The 22,177-nt window shown below is 46.4% G+C and overlaps 1 protein-coding gene across 1 annotated transcript in view; it reads left to right on the top strand.

The window, feature by feature from the left end:
- The window catches only part of LOC109904820 (neurobeachin), a 335,275-nt gene that overhangs the window by 107,553 nt on the left and 205,545 nt on the right, over window positions 1–22,177 (top strand). Inside the window, exons 20-36 of the mRNA XM_031791425.1 lie at window positions 2,152–2,334; window positions 2,649–2,730; window positions 2,847–2,970; window positions 3,438–3,630; window positions 3,830–4,177; window positions 4,379–4,627; window positions 4,763–5,200; window positions 5,499–5,716; window positions 6,140–6,293; window positions 7,599–7,779; window positions 10,270–10,379; window positions 10,645–10,710; window positions 10,800–10,968; window positions 11,716–11,828; window positions 11,983–12,314; window positions 17,501–17,652; window positions 20,300–20,426. Of these exons, the coding sequence (XP_031647285.1) occupies window positions 2,152–2,334; window positions 2,649–2,730; window positions 2,847–2,970; window positions 3,438–3,630; window positions 3,830–4,177; window positions 4,379–4,627; window positions 4,763–5,200; window positions 5,499–5,716; window positions 6,140–6,293; window positions 7,599–7,779; window positions 10,270–10,379; window positions 10,645–10,710; window positions 10,800–10,968; window positions 11,716–11,828; window positions 11,983–12,314; window positions 17,501–17,652; window positions 20,300–20,426 (3,239 nt within the window). The remainder of the gene's footprint in view (window positions 1–2,151; window positions 2,335–2,648; window positions 2,731–2,846; window positions 2,971–3,437; window positions 3,631–3,829; window positions 4,178–4,378; window positions 4,628–4,762; window positions 5,201–5,498; window positions 5,717–6,139; window positions 6,294–7,598; window positions 7,780–10,269; window positions 10,380–10,644; window positions 10,711–10,799; window positions 10,969–11,715; window positions 11,829–11,982; window positions 12,315–17,500; window positions 17,653–20,299; window positions 20,427–22,177) is intronic.

Genomic DNA, 22,177 nt, shown 5'->3' with positions numbered 1-22,177 from the left:
TTCTTCTGTTCACCCCTCTTCACTTCTTCTGTTCACCCCTCTTCTCTTCTTCTGTTCACCCCTCTTCTCTTCTTCTTTTCTCACTTATTCTGTTCTCACCTCTTCTCTTCTTCTGTTCTCCCCTCTTCTCTTCTTATGTTCACACCTCTTCTCTTCTTCTCTTCTCCCTTCTCTTCTTCTCTTCTCCCTTTCTTCTCTCTTCTCTTCTCCCTTCTCTCTTTTCTTTCTGTCCCTCGTTCTCTTTCTCCTCTTCTCTCTTCTGTTCACCTCTTCTTCTCTTCCTGTTTCACCTCTTCTTCTTCTCTGTTCACCTCTTCTCTTCTTCTGTTCAACCCTCTTCTCTCTTCGTTTCACCCTCGTCTCTCTTCGTGGTTCACCCTCTTTCTCTTCGTCTGTTCACCCCTCTTCTCTTCTTATCTTCTCCTTCTCTTCTTCTCTTCTCCTTCTTCTTCTTTCTTCTCTTCTCCTTCTTCTCTTCTTCTGTTTCACCTCTTCTCTTCTTCTGTTCACTCTTCGCCACTCCCCTCTTCTCTTCTTCTGGTTCACCCCTCTTCTCTTCTTTCTTCTCCCCTCTCTCTTCTTATCTTCTTCCCTTCTCTCTTATCTCTTTCTCCCTTCTTCTCTTCTTCTCTTCTCCCTTCTTCTCTTCTTCTTCTTCTTTTCTCTTCCCTTCTCTTCTTCTCTTCTCCCTTCTCTCTTCTTCCGTCTTCTTCTTCTATCTCCTTCTCTTCTCTTCTTCTCCTTCTTCCTTCTCTTTCTTCTTCTTCTCTTCTCTTCTCTCTCTCTTCCCCTCTTCTCTTCTAATCTTCTTCTCTTCTTCTTTTCTCCTCTTCTCTTCTAATCTTCTCCCATCTTCTCTTCTTCTTGTTCACCCATCTTCTCTTCTTCTGTTTCACCCATCTTCTCTTCTTTCTGTTCTCCCTTCTCTTCTTCTGTTCTCCTTCTTCTCTTCTTCTGTTCTCCCCTCTTCTTCTGTTCACACCGCTTCTCTTCTTCTCTTCTCCCTTCTTCTCTTCTTCTCTTCTCCCTTCTTCTCTTCTTCTCTCTTCTCCTTCTTCTCTCTTCTCCCTTCTTCTCTTCTTCTCCCTTCTTCTCTTCTCTCTTCTTCTTTCTTCTTCTTCTCTTCTCCCTTTTCTTTTCTTCTAATCTTCTTCCTTCTTCTCTTCTTCTTTTCTCCCTCTTCTCTTCTTCTTTTCTCCCCTCTTCTCTTCTTTCTGTCACCCATCTTCTCTTCTTCTGTTCACCCATCTTCTCTTCTTCTGTTCTCCCTTCTTCTCTTCTTCTGTTCTCCCCTCTTCTTCTGTTCACACCGCTTCTCTTCTTCTCTTCTCCCCTCCTCTTCTTCTGTTCTCACCTCTTCTCTTCTACTGTTCACCCCTCTTCTCTTCTTCTCTTCTCCCTTCTCTTCTTCTGTTCACCCCTCTTCTCTTCTTCTCTTCTCCCTTCTCTTCTTCTGTTCACACCTCTTCTCTTCTTATCCTTCTCCCTTCTCTTCTTCTCTTCTTCTGTTCTCCCCTCTTCTCTTCTTCTGTTCACCCATCTTCTCTTCTTATCCTTCTCCCTTCTCTTCTTCTCTTCTTCTGTTCTCTTTTTCTCTTCTTCTGTTTCTACCCCATCTTCTCTCTTCTGTTCACCCCATTCTTCTCTTCTTCTGTCTCCCCTCCTTCTCTTCTTCTGTTCACCCAATCTCTCATTCTTCTGTTTCCCTTCTTCTCTATCTTCTGTTCTCCCTTCTTCTTCCTGTTCACACCGCTTCTCTTCTTCTCTTCTCCCTTCTCCCTTCTTCTCTTCTTCTGTTCTCCCCTCTTCTCTTCTTCTGTTCTCCCCTCTTCTCTTCTTCTGTTCACCCCTCTTCTCTTCTTCTGTTCACCCCTCTTCTCTTCTTCTGTTCACCCCTCTTCTCTTCTTCTGTTCACCCCTCTTCTCTCTTCTGTTCTCCCTTCTTCTCTTCTTCTGTTCTCCCCTCTTCTCTTCTTCTGTTCTCCCCTCTTCTCTTCTTCTGTTCTCCCCTCTTCTCTTCTTCTGTTCACCCCTCTTCTCTTCTTCTGTTCACCCCTCTTCTCTTCTCCCTTCTCTTCTTCTGTTCTCCCCTCTTCTCTTCTTCTTTTCTCACCACTTCTCTTCTTCTCTTAAAATAAGTTTTGTCTGAAGCTTAAACTGTCATCCAGGGTTACTGTCAAACAGGGTTACTGTGTTTGTGTGTGCGTGTTTGTGTCTGTCTACAGAAGGAAGGTTGAGATCATGCACACACACAGTCTCTTCACTCTCTTGGGGGAGAGGCTGATGCTTCACACTAATACTGTGTCAGTGACCATCTACAACGCGCTGTACGAGGTACATTCTTCTTTCTAACTTCTCTATAACTACACATACACACACACTTCTTCTTCGGGGATCTCTCGTAGTCGAGTATGTTTTCCCTCCAGGTGTCACGGCTCCGGGTTGCGTTATGGGTCTGGCTGGCCATGGGTTCTGAGATGGCTGAACAGGCCAATCCGTGAACTGCAGATCTTGTGGCAGTGGGGTCAGGGATGGTTATAACCTCATTATGTCCACCCCATTGTCCTGTTAGAAGCAGAGACTACCTTGGTACATCCCAAATGACACCCTATTCCCTATTTAGTGATTGTCTATGTTCTTCCCATCAGATCCTGACAGAGCAGGTGTGTACCCAGGTCGTCCACAAACCCCACCCTGAACCAGACTCTACAATCAAGATACAGAACCCCAGTAAGTCTGTCTGCTGTCCCTCTGAATGTTATTGTAGTCAAGTCAAACTGTATTTAAAGTGCAGACTTAGCAAAGTCGTGTGTGTGTGTGTGCGCGCGTGTGTGTGTGTGTTCCAGTGATCCTTAAGGTAGTAGCGACCCTGTTGAAGAGCTCGTCCCCCAGCGTTGAGCTGATGGAGGTTCGACGTCTCTTCCTCTCAGACATGATCAAACTGTTCAGCAACAGCCGCGAAAACCGACGGTGCGGACACGCATGGACATGCGCACACACACACACACACACACACACACACACACACACACACACACACACACACACACACACACACACACAGTCACTCTATAATTTACAGCTGTGTAATGACTCTTTCCCAGCAGCGACTGGTATTAGTGATAGTGATACTGATGGTATCACCAATCTACACACTATTGTTGTCTAACTACTGACTATATAACAAAGCATCAGATCATTTCACTAATTTACATAATAGAAGGTGATCAGAATGAATTGGGACTGTTTCACTGATAGAGTGGCTGGTGAACAAGTCACATTAGAACCGAGCAACGATCAGAGGGAGTACTGCTGTTGGCCTACAGACCGACTTTAACTTAGACTACTGACTATGTAGCCATGGTCTCTCCTGCTGTTTGCTCTAGTAGTGAGAAACGTATTGATAATAGTTGTAATAGTATATATTATTGTTCTAGGTGTCTGCTGCAGTGTTCAGTATGGCAGGACTGGATGTTCAGTCTGGGCTATATCAACCCTAAAAACCCAGAGGAGCAGAAGATGATGGAGATGGTCTATAGCCTCTTCAGGATCCTGCTCTACCATGCCATCAAGTATGAGTGGGGAGGTTGGAGGGTCTGGGTGGATACACTCTCCATCGCTCACTCCAAGGTAAGACTCAGCGGCTGTCTGCATCCCAAATGGCATATAGTGCACTACTTTTGATTAAGTTATTGATCATGTCTCTCCCTCGCTATATGGTAACCTACACGAGGCACATATGGAGAACCTGGCTGAGATGAGCTTGATTATTAGTTCTAGGTGATTAATTATAGATAATATTATTGATAATGTCTGTTCTATACTGTAGGTAACATACGAGGCCCATAAGGAGTACCTGGCTAAGATGTATGAGGACTACCAGCGTCAGGAAGAGGAGAACATTAAGAAGGGGAGGAAGGGTCTGGTCAGCACCATCTCAGGCCTGCAGGACCTCCAGGCCGGGGGCATCCAGGGGAACATGGAGATCAGAGAGATAGACTCCCAGACACAGACCCCGGAGAGCGAGGCTGACTACCCCGAGACCCCCGGCCACCCCCGGAACACATCGTCAGAGGGGAAGACAAGGGAGGAGGGGGGGCTCGGGGGGACAGGGAGGACGGGGTCAGGGGTCAGAGTGGAGGTTCATGACCTGTTGGTGGACATCAAGGCTGAAAAGGTATGGTGTCTCCATCTGTTTTAATAGTTTTTACAGGTGATGCTCATATCCAGAGCAACTTCCAGTCAGTGCATTCAACTAAGTTTAGTTAGAAAAAATCACCACATATCACAGTTCTTGCAAGTAGACTCTTAAAATCAATCAGTCAGTCAGTCAGTTAATCAATCAATCAATCAGCTAATCAATCCCTCCCTCTCCCAGGTGGAAGCCACAGAGGTGAAGCTGGATGACCTGGACCTGTCTCCAGAGCCGCTGGGCGTGACAGTGGGTGTGGCCGGGGGTGTTGTCTCTGAGGACAGGGGCGGGGGCGTTGGTCCAGGTGGACTCCCTATTGGACAACGTTTACTGTGCTGCTGTAGAGAAGCTAAGCAGCAGCGCCGCCAGTGGTGTACTGGTCCCCAACGCAACTGTCGCCGTCGCGCCCGACAACCACAACACTGGTCCCCTCATCACCCTTGCTGATGATGACAAGGACAGTCTCCCTAGCAACAGCAGCTTCATGTTTGGCCAGGTTAGTTCATCTTTCTTTTCTTCTGCTTGTGTTTTGTTATGTGCAAGTTAACTAAACAGAACTGAACTCAACAGGAAGAGCCCCTGGTCCTGCCAAGTCCTGGTTCTAACCCTGATCCAGACCCGGAGTCCCCTTTCCCCCCGGGCCACAGCCATGACCTGGGCCTGCTGGACCACATGACTGGCAGCTCTGAGCTGGGGACCATCGGCATGGTCGGCACGGTCACTCCTGGTGGTCCGATCAGCAGCATCCTGGAGGAGGAGAGATTTAAGCTCCAGACCACCCTGGGTGACGTCACCTCCATGCCCAGGGAAGAGGCCTGCTCTAAGGGGTCAGAGTTCACAGAGACCGGGGCTGGAGCTAGGGTTGAAGGGTCTGGGTTGTCGGAGGGGGGCGAGCCCTTGGCTGGTGGGAAAGGTAGTGGGACAGATGCAGTCAATAACACCTCAGACACTGAGAGGTCAGACGAAGGAAAGGAGGTTAAGAAGATTCAGACCACTGCTACTACACAGGTTAGTTAAATTACAAGACCTCCCTCCCTCTTGTCCTCTCTTCCTCCTCTCTCCCACTTCCCTTTGTCCCTCCTCTCTCCCTCCTGTTAGTAAGTCTGATGCGAGGGAGGAGGAGGAGGAGGAGGAGGAGGAGGAGGAGGAGGAGGAGGAGAGAGGACTAAAATACTATTAATAGAGTCTCTGCTGTTATGTAATGACTCATTTTAATTTACACACTGCTTTATACACTGCGAATTACAGTTTTGTGTGTCTGTGTGTGTGTGTGTGTCTGTGTGTGTGTCTAATGTGTGTGTGTCAGTCCCTCCATAGTCGTACAGCAGCCCAGTTAGAGCGTGCCCTGCGTGTGGACCTGGGCTTCAGAGGGATGCCCATGACAGAGGAGCAGCGCCGCCAGTTCAGCCCTGGCCCTCGCACCACCATGTTCCGTATCCCAGAGTTCAAGTGGTCGGCCATGCACCAGCGCCTCCTCACCGACCTGCTGTTGGCCCTGGAGACAGACGTCCACATCTGGAGGAGGTGAGGGGACCGAGATATTGAGGACATGTCCCTAATCACACCATAGTCCGTATGTAGTGCACTACTTTGTATCAAAGCCCAATGCCCCTCTAGTGCACTATGTCTGACCACGTTGGGCTTCCACAAAGGACATGCTGTGGAATGTTACGTTTACATTTAGATCATTTAGCAGATGCTCTTACAGTCAGTGCATTCAACTAAGTTAGGTAAGACAACCGAATATCCCATTCATTGAGAGTAAAACAAGAGTTACAGTAGATCCTGCAGCCAGGGTTTCTAACTAGCCTTACTGCGGCTGATTATTCAACACGTATCCCTGACCTAAGACCTGACCTATGCTTAACATTGTGTGACATGCTACTGCATCCTGATTAAATGAACTGTAATCCAGTTCTCTCCCTCTCTCTTTCTGCCTCCCTGCAGCCATTCAACCAAATCCGTCATGGATTTTGTCAACAGCAATGAGAACATCATCTTTGTCCACAACACCATCCACCTCCTCTCTCAGATGGTAGACAACATCATCATCGCCTGTGGAGGGATCCTTCCTCTACTCTCTGCTGCCACCTCTCCTTCTGTAAGTCATTCAGTCAGTCTTTCTACCACCTGTCCTCCTGTAAATCAGTCAGTCAGCTTCTCTGCCACCTCTCCTGTAAATCAGTCAGTCAGCTTCTCTGCCAACTCTCCTCCTGTAAATGTCAGTCAGCTTCTCTGCCAACTCTCCTCCTGTAAATCAGTCAGTCAGCTTCTCTGCCACCTCTCCTGTAAATCAGTCAGTCAGCTTCTCTGCCATTTCTCCTCCTGTAAATGTCAGTCAGCTTCTCTGCCAACTCTCCTCCTGTAAACCAGTCAGTCAGCTTCTCTGCCACCTCTCCTCCTGTAAACCAGTCAGTCAGCTTCTCTGCCACCTCTCCTCCTGTAAACCAGTCAGTCAGCTTCTCTGCCAACTCTCCTCCTGTAAATCAGTCAGTCAGCTTCTCTGCCATTTCTCCTTCTGTAAACCAGTCAGTCAGCTTCTCTGCCAACTCTCCTCCTGTAAACCAGTCAGTCAGCTTCTCTGCCACCTCTCCTCCTGTAAACCAGTCAGTCAGCTTCTCTGCCAACTCTCCTCCTATAAACCAGTCAGTCAGCTTCTCTGCCACCTCTCCTCCTGTAAACCAGTCAGTCAGCTTCTCTGCCATTTCTCCTTCTGTAAACCAGTCAGTCAGCTTCTCTGCCATTTCTCCTTCTGTAAACCAGTCAGTCAGCTTCTCTGCCACCTCTCCTCCTGTAAACCAGTCAGTCAGCTTCTCTGCCACCTCTCCTCCTGTAAACCAGTCAGTCAGCTTCTCTGCCAACTCTCCTCCTGTAAATCAGTCAGTCAGCTTCTCTGCCATTTCTCCTTCTGTAAACCAGTCAGCCTCTCTGTGGTGCCACACTACCATCTAGTGGTGGCTATTAGGAACTGCATGTCTATGTCTTCATTAATGATCGTTCTCTAGGAAATAGAACTGGTTGATTGTCTTTATTGATTGTATCCGTTTTCATTTGCTCAGCTTCATTCTGCTATATATTCAGCTAATGAGAATTTTACTTTGTCAGATTTGTTTAAGTTGATGGTTTCCTCTGTGTGTTTTGTTTATGTGTGTTAAGGATTGTATGTGCTTTACCTGCTGACTGGATCTGTTGATTTGAATCATCTGTTGTGATTGTTTCTTCTGTTTGTTTGTGTGCCTGGCCAGAGTCCCCAGGTTAGTGCTGTAAGTTTCATTTTCTTTCTAAACATTTATTCTCTCAGGTACAACAGAACAATATTTAGTTTTTCTGTTTCTTGAATATATATGATTTCCCCCTCGTCCCCCTCCCCTGTCCCCTGTCCCCTGAACCCCTGCGTTGTGATCAGGCTGAGTTGGAGAACATCGAGGCGACCCAGGGCATGTCTTCAGAGACGGCAGTGTCCTTCCTGTCCCGTCTGATGGCCATGGTGGACGTTCTGGTGTTCGCCAGCTCACTCAACTTCTCTGAGATAGAGGCTGAGAAGAACATGTCCTCTGGAGGCCTGATGAGACAGTGTCTACGACTGGGTAAGAGTCTGTGTGTGCCTGCATGCGCGCGTGCGTGTGTGTGAGCGTGCCCTTGTCACACACATTAACTGTCATGTTAGACGATTCACGAGATCAGCAAATGCCGTGGCAAAATCATTTCACTATCATTTCAATAATTCCAGTATTCCATGAAATGATTTGATGTGGTCAACCTAGCTAATTCATTTTCTAAATGCACTGCTATTAGATAGTAAATGTGCTTTGGTGAGTCATGATTTTCATTAATGGTGTGTGTCTGCTGTAGTGGTTGGTAGTTCAGTCAGGTAGCTTGTCTGTGTAAAGGCCAGACTATTGAAGCTAGCTCTGAAGTAACTCAGAACAAATCCACACTTACACTCACCACACACACATACGCACACACATAGGAGCTGATCGTGGACTACAGGAAAAGGCGGGCTGAACAGGCCCCCATTAACATCGACGGGGCTGTAGTGGAGCGAGTTTCAAGTTCCTTGGTGTCCACATCACCAACAAACTATCATGGTCCAAACATACCAAGACAGTCGTGAGAGGGCACGACAAAACCTTTTCCCCCTCAGGAGACTGAAAAGATTTGATAGGTTCTACATCTGCACCATCGAGATCATCACCGCCCAGTATGGCACCTGCTCTGCATCTGACCGTAAGGCGCTACAGAGGGTAGTGAAATGTTTTTTTGTCAGAGACTCCAGTCACCCAAGTTATAGACTGTTTTCTCTGCTACTGCACGGCAAGCGGTACCGGAGCACCAAGTCTAGGACCAAAAGGCTCCTCAACAGCTTCTACCCGCAAGCCATAAGACTGCTGAACAATTAATAAAATCGCCACCGGACTATTTACATTGACCCCCCCCCTGCCTTTTGCACACTGCTGCTACTCGCTGTTTAACCCTAATTGTAACCCTAACCCCTAAAATAGACTTTGTTGACGAGGGAGAATTTTCCACACACACACACACACACTCTCTCTCTTTCTCTTTCTATCTATCTATCTATCTATCTATCTATCTATCTATCTATCTATCTATCTATCTATCTATCATCATCATCATCTGTAGTGTGAAATTTGTCTGGCTGTTTGTTTCACCATGACTCTGGCCTGGCAGCTTGGAACTAATAGTGATCAGACAAGCAGGTAACCTACTGGTTAGAGCTTTGGGCCAGTAACCGAAAGGTTGCTAGATTGAATCCCTAAGCTGACAAGGTAAAAATCTGTCGTTCTGCTCCTGAACAAGGCAGTTAACCCACTTTTCCTAGGCCGTCATTGTAAATAAGAATTTGTTCTTAACTGATTTGCCTAGTTAAATAAAGGTTAATGTGTTTCAAGATGCAGCTTCTGATACTCTGTCTGTCTGTCTGTCTGTCTGTCTGTCTGTCTGTCTGTCTGTCTGTCTGTCTGTCTGTCTGTCTGTCTGTCTGTCTGTCTGTCTGTCTGTCTGTCTGTCTCTGTGTCTCTGTCTCTGTCTGTCTCTCTGTCTCTGTCTCTGTCTGTCTGTGTCTCTGTCTGTCTGTGTCTCTGTCTGTCTGTGTCTCTGTCTGTCTGTGTCTCTGTCTGTCTGTGTCTCTGTCTGTCTGTGTCTCTGTCTGTGTGTCTGTCTGTGTCTCTGTCTGTGTCTCTGTCTGTCTGTGTCTCTGTCTGTCTGTGTCTCTGTCTGTCTGTGTCTCTGTCTGTCTGTCTCTGTCTCTGTCTCTGTGTCTCTGTGTCTCTGTCTGTCTGTCTGTCTGTCTGTCTGTCTGTCTGTCTGTCTGTCTGTCTGTCTGTGTCTCTGTCTGTGTCTCTGTCTGTGTCTCTGTCTGTCTGTCTGTCTGTCTGTCTGTCTGTCTGTCTGTCTGTCTGTCTGTCTGTCTGTCTGTCTGTCTGTCTGTCTGTCTGTCTGTCTGTCTCTGTCTCTGTCTCTGTCTCTGTCTCTGTCTCTGTCTGTCTGTGTCTCTGTCTGTCTGTGTCTCTGTCTGTCTGTGTCTCTGTCGGTCTGTGTCTCTGTCTGTCTGTCTGTCTGTCTGTCTGTCTGTCTGTCTGTCTGTCTGTCTGTCTGTCTGTCTGTCTGTCTGTCTGTCTGTCTGTCTGTCTGTCTGTGTCTCTGTCTGTGTCTCTGTCTGTGTCTCTGTCTGTCTGTCTGTCTGTCTCTGTCTCTGTCTCTGTCTCTGTCTGTGTCTCTGTCTCTGTCTCTGTCTCTGTCTGTCTGTGTCTCTGTCTGTCTGTCTGTCTGTCTGTCTGTCTGTCTGTCTGTGTGTGTCTGTCTGTCTGTCTGTCTGTCTGTCTGTCTGTCTGTCTGTCTGTCTGTCTGTCTGTCTGTCTGTCTGTCTGTCTGTCTGTCTGTCTGTCTGTCTGTCTGTCTGTCTGTCTGTCTGTCTGTCTGTCTGTCTTCCCTCCCTCCCTCCCTCCCTCCCTCCCTCCCTCCCTCCCTCCCTCCCTCCCTCCCTCCCTCCCTCCCTCCCTCCCTCCCTCCCCCCCCTCCCTCCCTCCCTCCCTCCCTCCCTCCCTTCCTCCCAGTGTGTTGTGTAGCAGTGAGGAACTGTCTGGATGTTAGACAGAGACAGAGGGACAGAGGGACCAACAGTAAAAGCCAGGACAACCTGTATGGTGCAGCATCTGCCAACAAGGTAGGTCCTCACCTAACCTCATCATTTAAAAATACATGTTAAGTTGGTAATAATGGTACAGTTGATGGGTGGCTGTGACACCGGACGTACAGGAACTATGAGTGGGGGTTGTGTGGAAGATCATTAAGTGTGACACGCAGTGTAATATGGATGCTACGATAAGTAATCAGATTGTTACACGGCCACTATGATGTCAGACTCCCTTAGTCTCCTCACTTTAGATCTCCTACAGCAGAAAATATCTCAGTAACATTCTCCCATCCAGGACCCTGACAGACTTCTACAGGACGTCGATATCAATCGTCTGAGAGCTGTCGTGTTCCGGGATGTGGTGAGTATGACTGTGTGTGTGTGTGCTGGTGCGTGTGTAACATGTTTGTGTGCGTATGATTGTGTAACATGTATATGTATCCCCACCAGGATGACAGCAAGCAGGCCCAGTTCTTGGCACTAGCGGTGGTCTACTTTATCTCTGTCCTCATGGTGTCAAAGTACAGGGACATCCTGGAACCACAGAGAGAGACCAACAGGATGATCAGCCAATCAGCATACAGCATTCGCCACGAGATCAACTCATCTACCAGTACAAGTGCTTGCTTTTGTTATTCAACTCAAATGCTCTCAGCTCTCTGATTAATTAATGTGATCCACTAATTGCACTGTGCAGAATGAAACATGGAAACAGGAATGGAAGTGGAGAGGGGAAATGGGAGAGGGGAAGGGAACGTGGGTGTATGAAAGTTCTACAGGTAGCCCTGGTCTCTGTGGTATGAACAGTTACATCCCACTGGGCACACCCTGAGAGAGAGCAAGCAAGACATAGAGAGATAGATTGAGAGAGTGTAAAAGAAAGAGAGAAAAACAGAGAGATGCTGAGGGTTTGGGGCGTTGTGAGGCTTGTTCTATTTCCAGCCGTCTGTCGTGGTCCATTAGCCAGTCAATCAGCCAGGAGGTTGGGATCAGAGAGGCTTCTGGGAAGGACACTTCTCCGCCATTATAAATAATATCACCAGGAAGAGAGTTTCCAGCCAACAGGTAGATGACAGATGTCTGTCTATCTGGGATGGAAGTTAGAAGAGGATAAACGAGGAAGTTAGATGGGGAGAGAATGGGCTTGTTCGACATCAACTGCATTGCAATCAGCAACTGTCAACTGGCTGGTCTACGAATCACCTTGCATCTTAAATGACTACTCATTATTATTTGTAGATCAGTTTGTCAATCACAATTAACCCACAATGCATCACATATTTGATGCTCGGAACACTGCCTATGTGTGTGAGCCACCCAGTGTCCTTGTGTCCTGACTGTGTGTGTGTGTGTGCGTGCGTTCCAGAGACCCCCCTGGCGTACTCTGACCAAAGTAAGGAGCCCCCCACCCCTGTAGAGGAGCTCCACATAGAGAGAGGCTGTCTGCCACACACTGACTCTGGCATTGGAGAGGAACAGGTTGCCCATCTAGATACTAGACTGTGTTCTCTTTTTTCGCTCTATTAGAGTGGATTGGAGTTGTATTATAATGTGTGTTTGTGCATAAACCCAGGAAGAGTACAGGTACACGAGTACATAAGTAAACTAACCCCCCCCACTCCCCTCCCTCCAGATGGCCAGTGTGTTAAACGGGGCAGACTTGGACACTTCAGGACCCGGGCAAGCTGACGCCATGTCCTCCCTGCTCGGCAGCCTCTCCTCTGGGGAGAAGCATAGCCAAGAGTCCCTCTTGGAGCCGCCTGGCCTGGAGGTCCTAAGGACCACCTCCTCCATCTCCTCCATCAGCCACTCAAACATCAATGTACGAAGAATCCTGAAGAGCCTAGTGGCTGGGCCTGTAGAGGGGGTGGAACCTGGACCAGAGCCCCTCCCCTACCCAGATCTTGCCGTACAGAGAGAGACCCATTCCCCCATGCTGCCCATGCAGTTCCACTCCTTTGACAGGTACGGTACACACACACACACACACACACACACACACACACACACACACACACACACACACACACACACACCATATGTGATTCCATATGTGTTATTTCATAGTTTTGAATTCTTCACTATTATTAGTAAAAATAAATAGTAAAATTAAAGAAAAACCCTTGGATGAGTAGGTGTGTCCAGACTTTTGACTGGTACTGTACATTTTTTAAATATTTTTTTATTTTTTTTATTTCACCTTTATTTAACCAGGTAGGCTAGTTGAGAACAAGTTCTCATTTGCAACTGCGACCTGGCCAAGATAAAGCATAGCAGTGTGAGCAGACAACAAAGAGTTACACATGGAGTATACAATTAACAAGTCAATAACACAGTAGAAAACAAAGGGGGAGTCTATATACAATGTGTGCAAAAGGCATGAGGAGGTAGGCAAATAATTACAATTTTGCAGATTAACACTGGAGTGATGAATGATCAGATGTTTGACAACTTGAGCTCCACAGTAAGAAATTGTGTTAAGGGTACAGGTAGCCTAGCGGTAGAGTGGAAATGTCACTGGTTCGAATACCAGAGCCGACAAAGTGAAAAATCTGTCTGTGCCCTTGAGCCAGGCACTTAACCCTAATTTGTTCCAGGGGCGCTGTACTACTATGGCTGACCCTGTAAAGCAACACATTTCACTGCACCTATCCGGTGTGTGTGACAATAAAACATACATTTTTTGAATACGGAGTTGATGTGTTGATGACAAGTACATACACTTCAAGACAGAAATATAAGGTGTGTTATTAGTCAAGCAGACTCAACACGCCACAGTTTATCCACCAGGTATGTTTAGTTGTCAGGAGCAACATTCATGGTTATACAGTCACAAGCTAAACATCACTCACATGTTAGACATCTGGTACAGTTCGCTAAGCCCCCATGGGGAGGAGTGTGTGTGTGTGTTTACGTTCCTGCCATAGATAAGAACCCAGTAATCTGTGTTCCGTCCCCGTGGTAACCTGCTGCTGACAGGAGGTCAGGGTTCACATCCCAGAATCCTTAACTTTCTGTCTGGTGAACGTTCTGTACCAACAAACCCCTGAACCATGTCAAGATTGGTGTGGCTGTTGGTGTGGCTGTCGGAAGGGCCTGTTTGGGGTGTGTGTCACTTGTGATGAAGGTAAAAATGGAGGACAAAAGCGATAAGTAGATGGAGGAGAGAGGAAAGGTGGAGAGGAAGGAGAGATGGAGGAGGAGATGAAGGGTCAGTTGAAGGACTGCAGAGGTCCCCTGGGCCCTGATGACTGATTAAACAGAAGCGGCGTCCCATTTTACCCCTCTCCATCCCTCCTCCCCCCCCATGCCCAAGCTTGTCTCCTCACCACTCACAGCGCTAATATGCCCTGGCAGGCTGAAATGAGTTGCCAGAGCTCTCTGTATTATTTTTGAAATGCTTTCACACACAGTGTCCAGGTCACACATACGACTCCTTCATGCTTTAATGTCATCCAGCCTCAATTTGCTGTGTCTAATTCTTCTCCACCTACCAGCAGAATGAGCTGCTAGGCTGGCTAGGCCTCAGGACGGCTGGGCTGTCAGGCCTGAGGCTGATAGGGACTGACAACATCAAAACAGAGCACAAAGAAAAGGCTCAGAGCGTTGAGAGGAGGGCTGAGTCCCCTGGCCTTTCTGGTTGATAGTCTCTCTGAGGTGGAGTTTTCAATTAGAGACTTCAATACCCAGAACTGGATGACCAGATGGGACCAGTCCATGGCTGATCTGAATGCACCTTTAAATTCCCTCCTTTCTTTCTCTTTTTCTGTCTCTCTCTCTCTCTAGTACAGCTGTCTGACAGTAACAGTGACACAGGGGGATGTTGTCTAGCTCTGTATTTGTGATTACATTTTTAATGAAGAACTCATTTATTCTGTTTGGTTTTAATTGAACTCATTATGTTAGGAAGTTTAATCTTTTGAATCTCTATTTCCATAGTATATCTATATGATTGAGGATGTGTGTGTGTGTGTGTGTGTATATATAAATGTATGTATCTACAGTCATCACTTCCTGTTCATTAATATTTCTTACTAGATGAATCCTTGCTTTATTCACAGCAGCCCCTATTAAACACACCCCTGTTAATAAATGATGCCTTAGATAATCTTTGCATCATTCATGAGCACTCAGATAATCAATTATTCATATAAAAGGTTCCTGCTGGATCAACATACAGTATCAGACCGTAACCATGTCACACAGGGATAGCTGCACACATCCTTATCGTAGCTTTTCCCCTTTTCATTGTCAATTCCATCTACAGTGGTGACAGATGTGGGGAATTAGTGCTAATCTGAAGTGTGATGGAACAAGGCATGTGATTGTTCATTCAACCTGTCAGTGTTTTTATTGTTTGTGTTCCTACTCCTATAAATTATTACAAATCAAATCAAATTTATCGGTCACACACACATGGTTAGCAGATGTTAATGCGAGTGTAGCGAAAAGCTTGTGGTTCTCGTTCCGACAATGCAGTAGTAACCAACAAGTAATCTAGCTAACAATTCCAAAACTACTACCTTATAGACACAAGTGTAAAGGGATAAAGAATATGTACATAAAGATATATGAATGATGGTATCGAGTACGGTATATACATATGAGATGAGTAATGTAGGGTATGTAAACAAAGTGGCATAGTTTAAAGTGGCTAGTGATACATGTATTACATAAAGATGCAGTAGATGATAGAGTACAGTATATACATATACATATGAGATGAGTAATGTAGGGTATGTAAACATTATATTAAGTAGCATTGTTTGAAGTGGCTAGTGATATATTTTACATCAATTTCCATCAATTCCCATTATTAAAGTGGCTGGAGTTGAGTCAGTGTGTTGGCAGCAGCCACTCAATGTTAGTGGTGGCTGTTTAACAGTCTGATGGCCTTGAGATAGAAGCTGTTTTTCAGTCTCTCGGTCCCTGCTTTGATGCACCTGTACTGACCTCGCCTTCTGGATGATAGCGGGGTGAACAGGCAGTGGCTCGGGTGGTTGTTGTCCTTGATGATCTTTATGGCCTTCCTGTGACATCGAGTGGTGTAGGTGTCCTGGAGGGCAGGTAGTTTGCCCCCGGTGATGCATTGTGCAGACCTCACTACCCTCTGGAGAGCCTTACGGTTGTGGGCGGAGCAGTTGCCGTACCAGGCGGTGGTACAGCCTGACAGGATGCTCTCGATTGTGCATCTGTAGAAGTTTGTGAGTGCTTTTGGTGACAAGCCGAATTTCTTCAGCCTCCTGAGGTTGAAGAGGTGCTGCTGCGCCTTCTTCACGATGCTGTCTGTGTGGGTGGACCAATTCAGTTTGTCTGTGATGTGTACGCCGAGGAACTTAAAACTTACTACCCTCTCCACTACTGTCCCATCGATGTGGATAGGGGGGTGCTCCCTCTGCTGTTTCCTGAAGTCCACAATCATCTCCTTAATTTTGTTGACGTTGAGTGTGAGGTTATTTTCCTGACACCTCCTCCTCCTCGTTGTTGGTAATCAAGCCTACCACTGTAGTGTCGTCCGCAAACTTGATGATTGAGTTGGAGGCGTGCATGGCCAAGCAGTCGTGGGTGAACAGGGAGTACAGGAGAGGGCTCAGAACACACCCTTGTGGGGCCCCAGTGTTGAGGATCAGCGGGGTGGAGATGTTGTTACCTACCCTCACCACCTGGGGGCGGCCCGTCAGGAAGTCCAGTACTCAGTTGCACAGGGCGGGGTCGAGACCCAGGGTCTCGAGCTTGATGACGAGTTTGGAGGGTACTATGGTGTTAAATGCTGAGCTGTAGTCGATGAACAGCATTCTCACACAGGTATTCCTCTTGTCCAGATATGTTAGGGCAGTGTGCAGTGTAGTTGCGATTGCATCGTCTGTGGACCTATTTGGGCAGTAAGCAAATTGGAGTGGGTCTAGGGTGTCAGGTAGGGTGGAGGTGATATGGTCCTTGACTAGTCTCTCAAAGCACTTCATGATGATGGAAGTGAGTGCTACGGGGCGGTTGTCGTTTAGCTCAGTTACCTTAGTTTTCTTGGGAACAGGGACAATGGTGGCCCTCTTGAAGCATGTGGGAACAGCAGACTGGGATAAGGATTGATTGAATATGTCCGTAAACACACCAGCCAGCTGGTCTGCGCATGCTCTGAGGACGTGGCCGGGATGCTGTCTGGGCCAGCAGCCTTGCGAGGGTTAACACGTTTAAATGTTTTACTCACATCGGCTGCAGTGAAGGAGAGTCCGCATGTTTTGGTTGCGGGCCATGTCAGTGGCACTGTATTGTCCTCAAAGCGGGCAAAAAAAGTTATTTAGTCTGCCTGGGAGCAAGACATCCTGGTCTGTGACGGGGATGGTTTTCTTTTTGTAATCCGTGATTGACTGTAGACCCTGCCACATACCTCTTGTGTCTGAGCCGTTGAATTGCGACTAGATAAATAACTCAATATGAACAAGGAATACCTTCAGAGAAAATATTAAGTATATAGCTGATTTCCTCAGTGATGTGCTGCTGTCAATGAGATCTCTAGTCTAAAGCAGCAGTACACAGATGTATTGAATAAATGATGCTGTCACCATCAGTATCTCAGATATTGTAATATGCAGCATACTTACATGGCCCTATGTATGTGTGTGTGTGTGTGTGTGTGTGTGTGTGTGTGTGTGTGTGTGTGTGTGTGTGTGTGTGTGTGTGTTCGCGTGCATGTGTGTCATGCTGTTCATCAGTAGTGAATAACTAATTGCAGTAGATCCCAGTGGTCTGAATGTATGCTCTGTGCTCTCCAAGTGGACCATGGGAAGGTCACAAGTTTGGTCGTCTAAATACCCTGGTTCCATCCCAAATAGCACCCTATTCCCTATATAGTGCACAAATTTTGACCAGTGCTCTTGTCGAAGGTAGTGCACTATATAGGGAATAGAGTGCCATTTGGGATGCACTCCCTGCTGGCAGTATTTACTGCCTTCCTCCCTCATGTGATGTATTTTAGTGCCTATAAATGCATAAGAGGAAACCAGAAGTGTCTTCACACATAGAACTGTCTTTTTATATCCATGTATTTATATCTCTTCTTAATGCTTTAATATTTCTCTTAATAACGTAATAGGAGCATTACTCACTTACTGCAGCTGCTCTCTCTCTGTGTGTGTGTGTGTGTCTCTGTATAGGAGTGTGGTGGTCCCAGTGAAGAAGCCTCCACCAGGCAGTCTGGCTGTGAACACGGTTGGACACGCATCCTCCAGCAGCCTGGCAACAGGCTCCACCCCCAACATCTTTGTTGCAGCCTCCAACACCCCCAAGAGCATGATCAACACCACCGGTAGGCCTACACCCATGGGCCCTGGTCAAATGTAGGGAATAGGGTGCAATTTGGGACTAAGCCTTCTAGTACGTCTCACTTCAACCCCAGTTCCCTAGCCCCTAACACCTAGCCACTTGTGTATACTTGGAAGGAGTGGGTAGATATGAGCTACTACTACCATATCAATATTATTGCTTATACCTATCTGATCCTTTCTTGTCTATGAGGTGCCTAGGGGCTAGTGAGTAAAGGGTAGGGGCTAGGAGTAAGGGCTTGGTGTAGGGGGTGTAGGGGGTAGGGTATAGGTGTAGGGGTAAAGGGACCGCGGTTGATTTAAGATTCAGCCTGACATACAGGCCCTCTGAATGATGGTAAACAGAGACTCAGACCCACGAGGTTACTAATAACACTACTAATGTGTTCGGCCGGTAATGTGGTTTATTTCCAGGGAACTGTTGCTAGTTGGAGTTCGTTAGTATTTAATTTGAGTAATTACTGCAGATTTTAATAACCCAGTGGGTCTGGAATGTGTCCTTTGAAGCCGGTCCAGGAATAGAAGCAGAATTTGCATCCCAAATGGCTCCCTATGTAGTGCACTACTTTTAACCAAGGCCCATAGGGATCAAATGTGGTGCACTATCTAAAGAATAGGGTGCCATTTGGGACGCATCCAATTTGTTTGCGGCTGGATAACTAAGGTTTAATAATGGAGTGTAGAAACTCATACTGAGCACCAGAGGGCACTCAGTCTCTACTGCTCTACATGACCATGCTTCCTATACAGTACTATGTCCCACTGCTATGTGGTGGTTCAGACCAAAATACTATAGTCTAGTAGTAGTGCATTGTGCGTCCCAAATGGCACCCTATTCCATACATAGTGCACTACTATAGGGAATACAGGAGTAGGCCTGGACAAAAGTAGTGCACTAAACAAGGAATAGCGTTCCATTTGACTGTCCTCTCCCCTAAGGCCCTGCTCTCTGCTGTTGAGCCAAGGGTCCCATGATGCAGCAGGCTTCTGAAAGAAGCCACTTAATACAGAGATCATTAGAGCTGCAACACCTATTAAATGTTCCTATCCCCTCAGTAGGAATGTGAGAAATGTGACAGAGTCAAAGTGTGCTTTCAGCTAAACCCAGGGTCTCTCCTTCTCCCCCTTCGCTCTCTTTCGCTCCGTCTTTTTCCATCTATCATCCCTCTCTCCCACCCCCTCTTTCTCCCCCCTCCCTCTCTTTCTCCCCCTCCCTCCTTCTCTGTCATCCCCTCCTCCCCTCCCTCCCTCTCTATCTCTCTCCCCCTCCCTCCTTCTCTCTCACCCCCTCTCCCCCTCCCTCTCTATCTCTCTCAACCTCCCTCCTTCTCTCTCACCCCCTATTTCTCCCACTCTCTTTTTCTCTCTCCCTCATTCCCTCAGACTCTTTCACAAGTTATGTTCTGTTCTGGAGATGTTCTTTGGCAACTTGACCCATGAACTCAAGGACATGCATGTGATACCTGGAACGATGATGGATGGAAAACATCTTAATCGTAATCATATTAAACATGTAACCCAATATTGGACTGAGTGATAATAACTCATTAAATGATTAACAATAAATTCTACAGATACACCGCTTAAGAACAACCAATTATAGTGAATTGGACATTAGACATTCATATACTTACAATGGTCCGAGGCGGATGTCATTCCTATAGGTCGTCCCTGTAACTGAAACAGACCTTGGGTAGATAATATACAGCATAGTCGTATACTGTATATTTCTATACTTGGGTATATAATGGAGTTGAATACTGTATATACTAGGGTATACAATATAGTTGTATACTGTACAGTGTATGCTGTACTGTGTAGTTGTATACTTAGGTATATAATGGAGTTGTATAGTGTATAGTTGTATACCTGGGTATATAATGGAGTTGTATACTGTATAGTTGTATTCTTGGGTACATCATGGAGTATACTGTATATTTCTATAGTTTGGTATATAATTTAGTTGTATACTGTACTGTATAGTTATATACTTGGGTATATAATATAGTTGTATAGTTGTATACTTGGGTGTATAATGGAGTTAGTTGCATACTGTATACACTACCGGTCAAAAGTTTTAGAACACCTAATTATTCTTTATTTTTACTATTTCCTACATTGTAGAATAATAGTGAAGACATCAACACTATGAAATAACACATATGGAATCATGTAGAAACCAAAAAAGTGATTGTAGATTCTTCAAAGTAGCCACCCTTTGCCTTGATGACAGCTTTGCACACTCTTGGCATTCTCTCAACCAGCTTCATGAGGTAGTCACCTGGAATGCCTTTCAATTAACAAGGTGTGCCCTGTTAAAAGTTAATTTGTGAAATGTATTTCCTTCTTAATGTGTTTGAACACTTTTTTGGTTACTACATGATTTCATATGTGTTATTTCATAGTTTTGATGTCCTCACTATTATTCTACAATGTAGAAAATAGTAAAAATAAAGAAAAACCCTTGAAAGAGTAGGTGTTCTAAAACTTTGGACCGGTATTGTATTTTTATACTCAGGTATATAATGGAGTTAGTGTATAGTTGTATACTTGGTTACATAATAGAGTTGTATACTTCTGCTCCCATACTTCTCCCAGTGTGACGTTGGTTAATGTGTTTGTTCCCTGCAGGAGCTACAGACTCGGCCTCCTCTTCCTCCACCTCCTCCTCATCCTTCGTCAACGGGGCCACCAGTAAGAACCTGCCCGCTGTCCAGCCGGTGGCGCCCATGCCTGAAGACACAGTGGAAAACATGAGGTAGGGTCAGCGTGTGACAGTACTGTGTGTGTGTAGTAGGCGGATTATGCATTTCAGTGCTGCAGACATATTCACCATATATCACCTGGAGCCACTGAACAGTGCATGTCTTTCTCTATCAGCATGTAACCACTGCCTGTGGTGTTGTGTGAATGGTAATTCAGAGAAAATGTTGTGTGTGTGTGTGTAGCGTTAACGTGTGTGTGGATGCTGTTGTGACCTTGACTCCTCATCCCCACCTCCTGTAAGTGTTTGTGACAGACATCTCTAGTGCTGCAGAGAGCCTGAGTACCTCTCTCTCTCTGTCTCCCAGTCCCACTGCCTCAACACATACTCACAAACAAACACACATTCACACACACATTCTCACTCTCTCTCCCTCCTGTCCCCCTCTAAAGGAATTGCAAATCAGTTGCCATGGCAGTAACCAACATCACTTACCGTAACTGTGGAGTCAATGATGGAAGTGGCAAGTTGCAGAGCTGTATGTGTGTGTCTCACATGGTTGCAGAGATGTGTGTGATCATACCGAACTCTCATTTCAGTCCAGTCAGACGGACATGTAGCTTGTTGAATAGACAATAGACATATGGCCTCTGGTCAGAAGTAGTGCACTATAAAAGGAATAGGGTGCCATTTGGGACTCAGTCCTAGTGACTGCTGCAATCTCTGTGTATTTCAGTGCGTTGCTCTGTGAGGTGGACCAGGATCTGAGAGTCTTTAGTTGGTCCCTGCCGGGGGGCCACACAGAGACAGAGACAGAGATGGCCCCCAGAGGTGCAGGCCAGTGTCATAGGCAAGCACTGTTTAACATCACTCACACAGGTGTCACTGTCTCACTGATGCACTCATCCCTTCACCTTCGTATTCTTCCCAGGAGGCCAAGGGGCAGAACACACTCTGCTGCTATTCCCTCCTAGGCCAATCCTCTCTCTCTCGCGCTATTTTTTCTCTCTTGCTCTCTCTCTCGCTTTTTGTCGGTCTGTCTGTCTCTGTATGTTTCTATGCTGGTGGACAGGCTACAGGCTCACGGCAGTATGTCTCTGCTTTTAGATGCTTCCTGTAGGTTGCATGCCCCCTCCTTCCCAGTCTGTAGATCGATACTACTAGACACTAAGCTGTAGAGGTCTTCTCGGGTCCAAAATGTTGGACCTGGACCCGAACGGACCCGAGAACAATCAGACCCGGACATGAACAGACCCAATCATTTTTTAAAGCAGGACCCGGACCCGGAACCCGAACCTGAATTGACCCGACAACCCGATCTATACCCAACCTGTACCCTAATGGGTCCTTGTCTAGACCAGACCTGATTTGGACCTGAGTGACACAAAAAATATGTTTATCAACCAAGTTGCTCTTCTGGTTAACAAATAGGACTTCATATGTTGGCTAGGCCTTCTATAAGTCAATAAATTCACCTTAGAGTAAAATAAATATGCTATGGCCATGGTCGGGTCCATTTGTGTCCACTAGGGTTTATCAGCTGTAATTACATAGACCCGACACCTGATGACAATAAAACTGGACCCAACCCAGAGGGAAAAGTTGACATTTTGGACCCGCTCAGGTCCCGGGTCGGGTCTCGTGTTTGGTTGGACTCATGAAGAACTTTACTAGGCTGTGTGACACTATCTGGGCTCTAAACGGTGACACCGACACCAGTGCAACTAAAAGAAAATCCACCAAAAAATGCAATACCTAACAATATTTAGCTGCAACACTCAACACTGCTCAAACAAGACAGGCTG

The sequence above is a fragment of the Oncorhynchus kisutch genome, linkage group LG15 (genome assembly GCF_002021735.2).
Source record: "Oncorhynchus kisutch isolate 150728-3 linkage group LG15, Okis_V2, whole genome shotgun sequence".
Taxonomy (NCBI): domain Eukaryota; kingdom Metazoa; phylum Chordata; class Actinopteri; order Salmoniformes; family Salmonidae; genus Oncorhynchus; species Oncorhynchus kisutch.
This window is presented reverse-complemented; position numbering and strand designations above follow the sequence as displayed.